This window comes from Rhinoderma darwinii, chromosome 3, assembly GCF_050947455.1.
Source record: "Rhinoderma darwinii isolate aRhiDar2 chromosome 3, aRhiDar2.hap1, whole genome shotgun sequence".
Taxonomy (NCBI): Eukaryota; Metazoa; Chordata; class Amphibia; order Anura; family Rhinodermatidae; genus Rhinoderma; species Rhinoderma darwinii.
Window position 1 is genome coordinate 119,564,889 of NC_134689.1, and position 14,264 is coordinate 119,579,152.

General features: G+C 41.4%; 1 protein-coding gene across 7 annotated transcripts in view; it reads left to right on the forward strand.

The window, feature by feature from the left end:
- The window catches only part of UIMC1 (ubiquitin interaction motif containing 1), a 137,403-nt gene that overhangs the window by 72,776 nt on the left and 50,363 nt on the right, over positions 1-14,264 (forward strand). For all 7 annotated transcript variants that reach the window (XR_012882367.1, XR_012882368.1, XM_075856624.1 and 4 more), the window contains exons 8-9: positions 4,169-4,251; positions 12,563-12,725. Coding sequence is in view for 5 of the 7 variants with exons in the window: in XM_075856624.1 (XP_075712739.1) it covers positions 4,169-4,251; positions 12,563-12,725 (246 nt within the window). In the remaining 2 variants the exon portion in view is untranslated. The remainder of the gene's footprint in view (positions 1-4,168; positions 4,252-12,562; positions 12,726-14,264) is intronic.

Genomic DNA, 14,264 nt, shown 5'->3' on the forward strand with positions numbered 1-14,264 from the left:
GATTGCCACATCTAAGGATTTTAGCGGAGATCGGCAGCCCCCACGTGAAATCACGGGGGCTGGCGATGGTACCCATGGCAACCGGATGCCAGACAATGGCTTTCGGGCTGCCATGTACAGAAGCCTACGAGGACCAGCCGGAGGGTGGTCGTCATAGGCTTCGTGTCAGTGTGACTGTTACATCACAATGACAGTTGGAATGCATTACACTACGTAGGTAGTGTAATGTATTCCAGCAGCGATCAGAGCTGCAAGTCTAAGTGTCCCCTAGTGGGACAAGTGAAAAAAGTAAAAAAAAGAATAAAAATGTTAAAAAAAAGTGTAAAAATAAAAGTTATAAGTGACATAAACAAGAACTGCTTTTTTTCCTATAATAAGTCTTTTATTATAGGAAAAGAAACCGAACACGTAAAAAAAAAGTACACATATTTGGTATCACCGCGTTCGTAACATTTATAAAACTCTAAAATTATTTTTCCCGCACGGTGAACACCGCAAATAAAATAAACGAAAAACAATGCCAGGATCACTATTTTTTGGTCACCAACCCTCCCAAAATATACTATAAAAAGTGATCAAAAAGTCGCATGTATGCCAAAATGGTACCAATACAAACTACATCCCGTCCCGCAAAAAACAAGCCCTTACACAGCTTTTTTGACTGAAAAATTAAAAAGTTATGGCTCTCAGAATATGGTGACACAAAAAAGTTTATTTTATAAATAAGTTCTTTTATTGCGCAAACGCTGCAAAATCTAAAACTAACGATATACATATGGTATCGACCCGCAGAATAAAGTATAATGGTCATTTATTGCCCAGGGTGAGAGCCGTAAAAAATAAATAAAAAACATTGTCAGAATTGATGGTTTTTGGTCACCTTGCTTGACGAAAAATGGAATAAAAAGTGATCAAAAAAAATGGCATATACCCCAAAATGGTACCAATGAAATCTACAGATTGTCCCGCAAAGAATAAGCCCTCACACGGCTCCGGTGGTGAGAAAATAAAAAAAGTTCTGCCTCCCAGAATATAGCGATGCAAAATGTGCAGTGTTCAAAAAGCGGTTAAGATCGGGCGCCATTTATCAGTGTGACACTGGCCACATATCTGCAAATTATTTATTTACCCCATTATTATACCCTCTTATGCCCCTGATCTACTCTGCCCAGCCTACATATGCCCCCACATTATAAACTGAAATACCAGCAAAACGCCAGAGCTACTACCAAGCTAAATCTGTGCTCCAAAAGCCAAATGGCGCTCCCTCCCTTCTGAGCCCTACAGCATGCCCAACCAGCCGTTTACGTCCACCGATATGGCATCGCCCTACCCGGGAGAACCCTGTTAATATTTTATTTGTGGTATTTGTGGCACAAACTGGGCACAACATATAGTGCACTAAAATGGCACATCAGTCGAAAATTTTAATTTTCACTTTGCACCATCTGCCGCACATTAAACCTTTCGCGCACCATGACTTCATAGCATGTCGTGGTGTGGGGGGTGATGTATGGAGTGTCTCACTCACTGAGCCCGTGCCATACGCTGCAGGTGTCAGCTGTGTATTACAGCTGACACCCGGGACTAATGGACAGAAACAGCGATCACGCTGTTACAGGAGCATGTAAAAATGACACTATACTGCAATACATTAGTATTGCAGTGTATTCTACCAGTGATCTAACGATCGCTGGTTCAAGTCTCCTATGGGGATTAATAAAATTTGTAAAAATAAAAGTAAATAGTTATTATTAGTGGAAAAAATTAAATAAATATTTAAAGTCCAAAAAAACAACCTTTTCACATTCACAAAAAATACACAGAATTGGCATCGCTTCGTCCATAAAAGTCTAAACTATTACAATATGCCATTATTGAACTCGCACGGTGAACGCCGTGAAAAATAAAGAATTTAAAACGGAAAATCCACCGTTTTTTGGTCACCTTGGCTCTACCAAAAAATTTAATAAAAAGTGCTCAAAAAGTGTTATGTACCAAAAAGTGGTACCAATAAAAACTACAGCTCGTCCCGCAAAAAATAAGCCCCCACACCACTCTATTGACAGAAAAATAAAAAAATGATGGCTCTCGGAAAGCAGGGAGGGAAAAATTAAAAAGAAAAAACAAAACATGGATCAGTCCGGAAAGGGTTAATTACTTTCTAATGAAAAAGCATTTATGACCACATGTGGGGTATAGCCGTACTCGGGAAAAATTGCTTTACAAATATTGGGGTGCTTTTTCTCCTTTATCTTTCGTGAAATTGAAAAAAATTCTACATTTTAGTGGAAATAATGTTGATATTAATTTTCACGGCCTAATTGTAATACATTCTGCAAAAGACGTGTGGGGTCTAAATGCTCACTATACCCCTAGATAGATTCCTTAAGTGGTGTAGTTTCCCAAATGGGGTTACTTTTGGGGGGCGTCCACTGTTTTGGTCCCTCGGGGGCTTTGCAAATTCGACATGACACCCAAAAACTATTCCAGCTAAATTTGAGCTCCAAAAGCCAAATAGCGCTCCTTGCCTTCTAAGCCCCGCTGTGGGTACAAAACAGCACTTTATTACCACATATGGCATATTTACGGAATCGGGAGAAATTTTTTTACAAATGTTGGGGTGCTTTTTCTCCTTTATTCCTTGTAAAAATTAAAAATGTCTACGTTTTTTCAGCAAAAAAGTAGATTTTTCCCTTTACAGACTAATTCCAATGAATTCAGCAAAACAACTGTTTGGTCAAACTGCTAACTTTACCACTAAAAAAATTCCTTGAGGGGTGTAGTTTCCAAAATGGGGTCACTTTTCGGGGGTTTCCACTATTTTGGTTCCTCCAGTGCATTGTAAACGCGACACGGCACTGAAAACGATTCCAGCAAAATCAGAAATCCAAAATCCAAATGGCGCTCCTTCCCTTCTGAGGCCTGCTGTGGGTCCAAGCAGCAGTTTATTACTACATATGGGGTATTGCTATAACCGGAAGAAATTGCTTTACATATGTTGGGGTGTTTTTCTACTTTATTCCTTGTAAAAATTAAAAATTTCTATGTTTTTTCAGAAAAAAAGTAGATTTTCATCTTCACATACTAATTCAAATAAATTTAGCAAAAAAACTGTTCGTTCAAAATGCTAACTTTACCCATAGATAAATTCCTTGAGGCGTGTAGTTTCCAAAATGGGGTCACTTTTGGGGGGTCTTTACTGTTTTGGTACCACAAGACCAATTCAAACCTGACATGGTACCTAAAATATATTCTAAAACAATGAGGCCCCAAAATCCTCTAGGTGCTCCTTACCTTCTGAGGCCTGTGTTTCAGTCCATTACCGCACTAGGGCCACATGTGGGATATTTCTAAAAACTGCAGAATCTGGGCAATAAATATTGAGTTGCATTTCCTGGGTAAAACCTTCTGTGGTACAGAAAAAATGTATTACAAATGAATTTTCAAAAAAAAATGAAATTTGTAAATTTCACCTCTACTTTGCTTTAATTCCTGTGAAATGCCTAAAGGGTTAAAACACTTTCTGAATGCTGTTTTGAATACTTTGAGGGGTGCAGTTTTCAAAATGGGGTGATTTATTGGGACTTTCTAATATATAAGGCCCTCAAAGCCACTTCAGAACTGAACTGGTCCCTGAAAAAATAGGCTTTTGAAATTTTCTTGAAAATATGAGAAATTGCTGCTAAAGTTCTAAGCCTTGTAACGTCCTAGAAAAATAAAAGAATGTTCAAAAAATTATGCAAACATAAAGTAGACATATGGGAAATGTTAACTAGTAAGTATTTTGTGTGGTATTACTATCTGTTTTACAAGTAGATACATTTAAATTTAGAAAAATGCACATATTTGCTAATTTTCTCTAAATCTTGGTGTTTTTTTTACAAATAAATATTACATTTATCGACCAAATTTTTTCCCTAACATAAAGTACAACATGTCACGAGAAAACAATCTCAGAATCACTTGGATAGGTAAAAGCATTCCGGAGTTATTACCACATAAAGTGACACATGTCAGATTTGAAAAATCGGCTTCATCCTGAAGGCCAAAACAGGCTCAGTCCTGAAGGGGTTAAGAGACGGTTAACGAACACACTAGCTTTTGTACTTGCACGTAATATGTTATCCAATTTGACTGTTAATTCACTTTTTTATTTATGCTACAGAAACACAGCCTAGTCCAGCTATGCAGGAAGAATCTGACAAAGCAGATCAGCCTGATGTAATGGAGATTGCCCCAGAACCACAGGTAACATTGATTGGAGGATTAAAAAGCAAATAAAATGAAAACTGACCAGAGAAATATACCATTGCCGCGAGTGACCGCAGGAAGAATGAACGGAGTCTGTTACTGTCCTCTTTCCCTGTACAGAATTAAGGGTGACACCAGGTGGGATTCAGGGACTTTTGTACATGGTATCTCCCCCTATCCCTTTCAGAGAGGATATGTCCCATTTAGGGGAGGTGGGCTTTTTATTTTCTGATTAAAGGAGTGAGAAGATGAACAGTTACACATCTAATAACCCCCTGCGCCTAATCAGGTTGTTTTGTTGACTTTCTAACGTGGATGTTTACTAGCATCCAGAACGCGGCTATTTTTAATTACTTCAGTTTTGGTGATATGTTCATGTTCACATATGCATAAGTGGCATGTATTAACTCTGCACATCTTGAACGTTTATTTTTAGTAGGTGTCGGCCGGTAAAATCGGCCATTTTGCCCGGCCGGTTTGCATAAAGTTTTGCATCTGTTCCGGGCCGGGCAGATCTGGACAGTGACATCAGCGGCAACTCCTGAAGGGGAATCCCCATGTGTTCGGGGATTCCGCTTCAGGAGTTTCCCCTGATGTCACTGCCCAGATATGGACAGAGACATCAAGCGCTCTGTCCAGGAGCGGAATCCCTGAATACACGGGGATTCCGCTCCTTCAGGGAGATAAAATGGAGCTAGCACATAGCAGAGCGGGGAGATATAGTGGCGTCGCTACAGTAGTAGTAGCAGCCGCAGCAGCTGCTAGCGGCGCCATGGAAGGTGTCGTCGGGCCAGGGCGCTTTTAACAAGCAGGGGAAGGGAGTCAGCGCAGCGCTCCCTTCCACCTGCTGTACACCCCGGCCCCGATTCCGGCAGTTTAACCCATCAGATGCCGCTGTCAAAAGCGACAGCGGCTTCTAAAGTGTTTGACAGAGGGAGGGAGCTCCCTGTGTCATCCCATCGGCACCCCCGCAAAGAAATCGCGGGGCGCTGTCGGGTTTCCATGGCAGCCTAACAAAGGCCCCTAGGTCTGCCTTCAGCATCCGCCTATTAGCCCATGGTGAAGTCCCCTGGTGGGACAAAAAAAGAAAAGTAAAACAGAGTTAAATAAAGTTTATAAAAAAATAAAATTAAACCACTTATTTTCCCCAAAAAGTTGTTTTTATTAAGTGTGGGATCACCGCGATCGTAACGACTCGAACAATAAAGTTAATGCATTAATTAAACCGCCGGGTGAACGGCTTCCAAAAAAAACGCAAAAAACAGTGGCAAAAATCCTTTTTTTTTTCTTCCATTCCCACCATAAAAAAATAAAATAAAAATTAATCAATAAGTCCCATGTACCCCAAAATATTACCAATAAAAACGACAAATTTTCCCACAAAAAACAAGCACACATATGACTACATCGACAGAGAAAAAAAAAAGTTACGGCTCTTGAAATGCGGCGATGCAAAAACTTTTTTTTTTGTTGTTTTTAAAAGACTTTTTGTTCTGCAAACGTAGGAAAACGTAAAAACCATAAAAAAAAAAGTTACGACCCTTGGAATGCAACAGTGAAAACCAAAAAATAATCCTTGGTAAATTAACGCACAAAATGGCCTGGTCATTAAGGGGTTAATGCTGTGACGTAATAGTCCGTCAGTTTGCGTTAACAGGACAACTCCTGTGACGGACTTTTACGACACATAGCGGGAAGGGGTTAATGACAAGCCTATTTTAAACCTTAATGACCAAGCTATCTTTTACGTTTTTCCATGGCCGCATTCCAAGAGCTATAAAAAAAATTTTATTTTTGCGTCGACATAGCTGTATAAGGTCTTGTATAAACACTTTTTTTTCCAAAATTATTTGTTTTTGTCTCTCCATAGAAGAGCAATAATTTTTTTATTTTTCCGCCGATGCAGTTGTATGAGGGCTTTTTTTTTTGTGGGACGACTTGTAGTTTTTATTGGTACCATTTTGGAGTAGACTTTTTATCACATTTTTTTTAAGGCAGGATTCACAGAAAACAGCAATTTTTCCATTGTTTTTTATATTATTTTTTTACGGCGTTCACCGTGCGGTTTAAATAATGTAATAGCTTTATAGTCGGGGTCGTTATGGACACGGCGATACCAAATATGTGTAACTTTTTTTACTTTATTTAATTTTTTTAATAGTATAGCATTTTGTAAGGGGAAAAATTAATTTTTTCATTTTTTTCACATTTTTTTTATTAACTTTATTCAACTTTTTTTTTTGCTAGTCCCATTAGGGGACTTTAATATACGATGCCCCGATCGCTTTTATAATACGCTGCAATACTTTTGTATTGCAGTGTATTACTGCCTGAACGTTTAAGGGTATGTGCACACACACTAATTACGTCCGTAATTGACGGACGTATTTCGGCCGCAAGTCCCGGACCGAACACAGTGCAGGGAGCCGGGCTCCTAGCATCATACTTATGTACGATGCTAGGAGTCTCTGCCTCGCTGCCGGACAACTGTCCCGTACTGTAATCATGTTTTCAGTACGTGACAGTGGTCCTGCAGCGAGGCAGGGACTCCTAGCATCGTACATAAGTATGATGCTAGGAGCCCGGCTCCCTGCACTGTGTTCGGTCCGGGACTTGCGGCCGAAATACGTCCGTCAATTACGGACGTAATTAGTATGTGTGCACATACCCTTAAACTGACAGGCATCTGCTAGGTCATGTCTCTGGCATGGCCTAGCAGGCATTCATTACAGGCAGACCTGGGGGCCTTTATTAGGCCCCCGGCTGCCATCGGAGACACAGACACTCGGCGATCTTATCGCCGGGTGTCAGTGGGATGAGAGGGAGCTATTGTGCGCCACATCTGAGGGGTTAAACGGGTGAGATCGATACTGAAATCTATCTCACCCGTTCGAGTAGGGATGCCCCCAGCTACCTCTGGTAGCTGAGAGCAGGGAGATTTAACGGCTCTCTGCTCTGTTTATTTATTCTGATGCAGCGCCGTGAAAAGGCGTATGTATCAGAATAAAGCCCTTTAGTGGCCGTCGTGAAAAGGCGTATTGGCGGTCACTAACGGGTTAACCGGGCACTGTGTTGGCAGACGCGTCTGCAGACACAGTTTTAAAGCAGTGATAGCTTAATGCTATCACTGCTTCAAGGGCAGGACCGGAGCTAGCCTCCGATCCGGCCAATTAACCCATTAGATGCAGCCCTCAAAACCGAGAGCTGCATCTATCGTGTTTACAAGCCGATCGTAACCCTGCAATGAAATTGCGGGGTTCCAATAACTGCTGCGGTAGAGCGAAAGCCTAACAATGGCCTCCTGTCTGCCTAGAACGGAAGCCTGCTAGATCCCGCCCAGAGGCGGGGCCTAAAAGGCGCCCGGCCGCAGTTTAAAGATGGCGCAGGCTCACAAGCCGAGCTCGCGACATCAGCCATTGGTGTCAGCTGTATGTTACAGCTGACACTGTGCTGTAACGGCAGGGAACGGAGCTAGCACCGAACCCTGCCATTAACCCCTCAGATGCTGCGATCGCGGCATCTTAGTGGTTTGAAGCGATCGGCTTCGACACGATGTTATCGTGACGAATCCTATCGCTGCTATGGCAACCGGAGGCCTAATAATGGCCCCCTGGTCTGCCACGTACGATAGCCTATTAGGCCCCGCCCACAGACGCGACCTAATGGGCTTGCTGTCAGTGAATGACTGACAGCTCTAATGCATTGCACTACTTGGGTAGTGCAATGCATTAGAGTAAAGATCAGAGGTGCAGGACCTCTCAAGTCCCCTATTGGGACAAAAAAAAAAGTTGAATAAAAGTGTAAAAATAAAAGTTTCAAGTTAAAGAGGCTCTGTCACCAGATTTTGCAACCCCTATCTGCTATTGCAGCAGATCGGCGCTGCAATGTAGATTACAGTAACAAACACTGCATTTTTTCCTATAATAAGCCTTTTGTTATTGGAAAAAAATGAAAAAGTACACCTATTTGGTATCTCCGCGTCCGTACCGACCCAAACTATAAAAGTATAATATTATTATTTCCGCAAGGTGAACACCGCAACAAATAAATAAAAAATAAACGCCAGAATCACTTCTTTTTTCACCACCCCTCACAAAACAAAAAGTGATCATAAAGTCGCATGTACCCCCAAAATAGTACCAATAAAAACTACAACCCGTCCCGCAAAAAAGAAGCCCTTACACATCTTTTTTGACTGAAAAATAAAAATGTGCTGGCTCTCAGAATATTACGACACATAATGTGCAGTGTCCAAAAGCGGATAACGTCTGGCCCCATTCATCAGTGCGACATCGGCCACATATCTCTGAAATATTATTTACTTACTGCATTATTATACCCTCTTATTATTCCCTAATGTATTCCGCACAGATTACATAAGCCCCCACATTATAAACTGAAATACCCACAAAACCCCAAACAAAACTACAACCAAGCCAAATCTCCGCTCAAAAAGCCAAATGGCGCTCCCTCCCTTCTTGGGCGCACTGTAGGGCTAGTCAGCAGTTTACGTCCACATATATGGCATCGCCATACCCGGGGGAACCAGCTTAGCAGTTTACGAGATGTGTGTCTTCGGTGGCACAAACAGGGCACAACATATTGCGCACTAAAATTGCATATCAGCGGAAAATTGCTATTTTCACTTTGCATCATCCGCTGCGCATTAATTACTAATGGAAAAACACCTGTGGGGGGCAAAATGCTCACTACACCCCTTAAAATGCCTTAAGGGTGTCGTTTCCAAAATAGGGGTCACTACTTGGGGGTTTGTTTTGCTATTTGACCTCCGAGCCCTGCAATTGTGGGCCAATGCTGTGAAAATCACCAAAATGCACCTCAAATGCGCATGTTGCTCTTCACTTCTGAGCTCTGTCATATGTCCAGGCAAATGTTAAATGCCTTGAGGGGTGTAGTTTCCAAAATGGGGTCACTTCTTGGGGGCTTCCACTGTACTCTGGTACAAATGCAACATGGCACCCAATAGCCAATCCAGCAAAATCTGCATGCCAAATAGCGCTCCTGCCTTTCTGAGCCCTGCCATGTGTCCAAACAGCAGTTTACGACAACGTGTGGGGTATTGCCGTACTCGTTAGAAACTGCTTTATAAATGTTGTGCGGCTTTTTTATCGTTATCCCTTGTGAAAATGAAAAAATTCTACTTTTTAGTGGAAAAAAAATGCTGATATTCATTTTTACGGCCTAATTCCAATAAATTTTGCAAAAGACCAGTGGGGTCTAAATGCTTGCTATACCCCTAGATAGATTCCTTGTAGTTTCCAAAATGGGGTCACTTTCGGGGGTTTCCTACTATTTTGGTCCCGCAGGCACTTTGCAAACGTGACATGGCACCCGAAAACCATTCCAGCTAAATTTGAACTCCAAATAGTGGCCCTTCCCTTTTGACCCCTGCCGTGTATCCAAGCAGCAGTTTATGACCACTTATGGGGTATTGCCGTAATCGGGAGAAATTGCTTTTCAAATGTTGGGGTGCTTTTTTTTACTCCTTTATGCCTTGTAAAAATGTCAACATTTTATTAGAAAAAAAGTAGATTTTCATTTTCACGGCTTAATTCCACTAAAGTCAGTAAAAAAACTGTAGGGTCAAAATGCTCACTATACCCCTCAATAAATTCCTTGAGGGGTGTAGTTTCTCAAATGGGGTCACTTTTGGGGGGGGGGGGGTTCAACTGATCCCCAACGCAGATGTGAACGAAGCCTTATTAGTATGGTATGGTTATGAGCATGTTTAAGTAACTTCTCTTAAATTTCACATTTAAAATCTATTTTATTATATATGTTTAGCTATGATTATATCAGCAAATCCCAGCAGGTTATGTAGCTGGAGGGAAAAAAGTAAAAGTTACATGACAGCAAAATTAAAATTGTATAGAAATCAAAAGCAACTCGCAAAACCCATTTTTTGTGAAAATATTTCTTTGAAGGCCGTGAAAAACTGCTTCTTTTTGTGTAGGTTAGGGAACTGTGTTTCTTTTCCAATAGAAAATAAGGGAAATCTAAGCTCATATAGTTATTTTTTAATATTTTTTTTTTTCGAAATCCTGTGTTTCCATGGTGACCACTTGCTTTGAAGTCTATGAAATAAAGCAAAGTTAATTCCTTGAAAAAGACTGGGGTTAAAGGTTTGTCGTTCCTCCTGTTTTCTTCCAAGATTATCTTTTTACAAGGAATGAATACAGCAGTTCTCACCTTTTTTTTCAATTTATGAAACACCAAACTTATGTATATTATGTTTGAAAGCAAATGAAAGCTAACTTAGGTTGATATAGGTTTATAGGATATGAAATTCGTTTTTAACCCTTATGAGTAGTGGAAGGTTTGTAAAACTGACTGCAAATATAAAAAAACTGTTCTCTTTTCTCCGATACACCTGACCACACTATCTGTAGGTCACAACTTTCCAGTTTTCCCAGCGAATATGGATTCCTGCCATTTAGCCCTGATCATTACTCTATACTCTCCCTGTTCTTCACGCTCCCTTCCCCATCTCTTTTCTCAATCCAATATACCCCTATTTTTCCCCTTTCCTAGTTAGATTGCCTTTTCCTTGTCAATAAATGCCTGACCCTTTATCAGTCAGAGTTTTTGTTATCCAAGAAAAAGGCAGCAAGGCAGCACATCCAAGAAAACTGGAATTTTATTCACCCACAGGTGCGACGTTTCAGTCCAACAGGACCTGTGGGTGAATAAAATTACAGTTTTCTTGGATCTGCTGCCTTTTTCTTGGATTCCATTTGTGGGACTTTGGATCAGCTCCCTTTGAGGCTTGCACTCACTATATTGTTTTACGTCTCCAGTGCTGTGATATTCTCCTTTTTGTCAGAACTTTTGTTATGTCGTCCATTTCTAGTTTCATTGTATTTTTTGTACATTTTTGTGTATATAATTTTGTTGCTTTCACACCCCACGAAAAATCCAGTCATATTAATTACAAGTCTCATTTTACTAAGTTAGGAAAAGTGGTAAATAGTTGTTATGGGCAAAGTTCAAAGAAGCTGAACATTTTACACATAAACTCCCAGGTGAATCTTTAAGTTGAACTGTTAGTCTCTTGCTTATATTATACTGGATATGCTAGATTTATATAACCTAATGGAGTTAAAGGGAAAAGCGGACACGGCTGTTTCCGTAACTCCTAGGAGAAGTGGACGGAGGGAGCCATGTGACCACCTGTCCATTCAATCTTCACCTGCATTCGGCGGGTTGCGGGTCGAGTGACCGCATTCTGGAGATGGATGCGGATCCCAGAGCTGGAACTCGCAACTATCAAACATTTATGGCATATCCAAAATTGATCCTAAAAATCTAAAAGTTTATGTTGGCGTTAAAAGCAATCCAAAACAATACTGGATTACGTTAAACGTGGGGATTCCTCCTCCAGCATTGTACTGTAAAAGTATATTGCTGCATACTCAGTGATTTTCTGCAGTAGCCCTGTATATTACAAGCTCGAGGCATTCCCTCCTGCACTCCATTTGAGCACAAAATCTACTTGCATTCAGCGTTTTGGCACCTTTCTTCTAATTGTGCCAGTTTCCAAGCTGAAAGACAAACTCACAAATCAAATTACAGCAGGTAAAGCAATGTTACAGGCGCCTTGAAAGGATGAGAACGGAGAAGCTGTGCAGTGTGAAGTGGTGCGCAAATGTTTCACGCATTGCAGTTGGGAAGAGTTGTGTGCGCTTTCCCAAGCGTTGTTGGGTATTGGGGAAGGCTTTTGCCCCACATTGTTGGTGTGTTTCCAAAATGTATTTTTGTTTGACTTGAGCTAGAGTTGTATCACGATTATAAACATATGTTGACAAAATATTACACGCAAAGAGTGACTTATAGCAATATTTAAACTCATTGTGGGCTTTAGGCTGTGTTCACACTGAGTTTTTTGCAGGAGGAAAATTCTGCCTCAAAATTCCGTTTGGGATTTTGTCCTTCCTGCACAGCGTTTGCCGCGTTTTTCGCTCGCGCCCATTGCGTGCTACGGGCAAAAAACTCAGCGAAATACGCTCTCTCTGCCTCCCATTGATGTCAAGGGGAGGTCAGAGGCGTAAACGTGCGAAGATAGGGCGTGTCCCTTCTTTCTCCCGCGAGGCGGTTTTACCGCTCGCGGGAGAAAACTGCCCCCCGCCTCCCATTGAAATGGGAGGCATTTTCTGACGAGTTTTGCGGAGCGGTTTCCGCTCCAAAAAGCTTGTCAAAATACTCCGTGTGAACAGGGCCTTAAAAGTAAACTTGAAAATTAGTTTTATTTAGTGCTCCATTCCAAATATTTTTTTTATTTTTTATTTAGGCCTGTCTTTCTACTGAAACTTCTGACGAAGACATTATTTGCCTGGATAAAATGTTTTCTAAAAATGTGGCATGCCCAATGTGTGGGTCTAATTTCCCTCGGACGCAAATTGAAAGGCATGCAGCATACTGTGACGGGTCAAGTGGACAGAAAGAAATGGCAGGTTAGTATAGTATGTTAACCACTTCTGACCAGGCCCATTTTCACGTTTTAGCCATATGCCAATTTAAAAGCAAATTGTTATTCTATTACTCTTCCAACCTACATGTATTTAGTCTTGTTTTTCTCAAAACATCTATGGCTTCCATATTGTGTAAAAAAAAAATAATAGATGTAATTTACTTTTATTTAAATATGAGGGGAAAAAATAAAATAATGCGAATATGTGATTTTAGCTGATGTTTTTTGATATCTGGTCCATGCCACCGGGTAAACACAACTGAATACATATTTGGCAATTTCTGCCAACTTCAGCGATACCAAATATGTGTGGATTTAATACACGCTGTGCGCAAGACGGAGTTTAGAATGAAGGGTGCGCAAACTGTCTTTTGGAGAGCAATTTTCTAAAGCTGGTTTGCTGACACTATAGGACCATTACAGAGGTTGTGAAGTGCCATAATACCGTTAAAGGGGTTGGCCCATCCTCAGGACAGGCCATCAATATCTGATCGGTCGGGTCTGACTCCCAGCACCCCCGCCTCTCAGCTGTTTTGAAGGGGCCACAGTGCTGGTATGAGAGCTTCTTCCCCTTAATTTCAATTATTGCTCACACTGTGAATCGCCGACAAACTTGTTGTGGCGGTTCACAGTATTACAACCTTCTCCTAATCAAGTGAACAGACTGTAATACTGTAAACTGCTGCTACAAGAGTGTCTGCAATTTACAGTGTGAGCAGTGACCAGAATGAAGGGAAAGCTGCGCTCGTATGAGCGATGCAGCCCCTGCAAAACAGCTTTTATTACTTGCAATGTAGGCTACGGGACATAGCGATCCTTGGCCGGGCGACCTGTGCCGCGGCCAAAGCCGCCAGGTAGCAGATAGATAGTTAGTTAGACAGACAGATAAATATCTTTATTAAAGATAAAATAAAAGGGTGTGTGAGGGAGAAGATACAACTGGTGATCATTGTGACTGTCTGTGTGGTCTCCGGATGAAGCTCCGTGATACAGTGGTCTCTAGACAGCTGTATCACGTCGCTCCTTACCGTCTCCGTGCATACGCCGCTGCCAGGATCAACGTGATTGCTGTGACAGGTTTTCACAGCGATCACGTGACTGGGTCTCCGGGTGAAAGCTCCATGATATCAGCTGTCTCTAGACAGCTGTATCACAGAGATCCTGACAGTCAGCGCCTAAGTGCCGTTGTTAGGAGCAATGTGATTGTTGTGACCGGTTGTCACAACGATCACATTACCGGAGTCCACGCTAAGCGTCCTCTGGGGGAAAGCTCAGTGATACAGCGGTCTCTAGGCCGCTGTATTACAGAGCTAAATGCCGCGAGGGAGCAGCAAACTAAGTAACTCTGCAGGATGTACTGGAACATCCTTGCAGAGTTAATTGCGGACCGCCCGGACATTTAGATTCAATGGTTTGTAGTGTATTATATTAACTGCCCGGACTGGTTAACATAATACAAAACAAAGCATAAATCCTTTAGACATTAGTAAAATTATAAATAGCTGTTCATATGGTTTGTGTA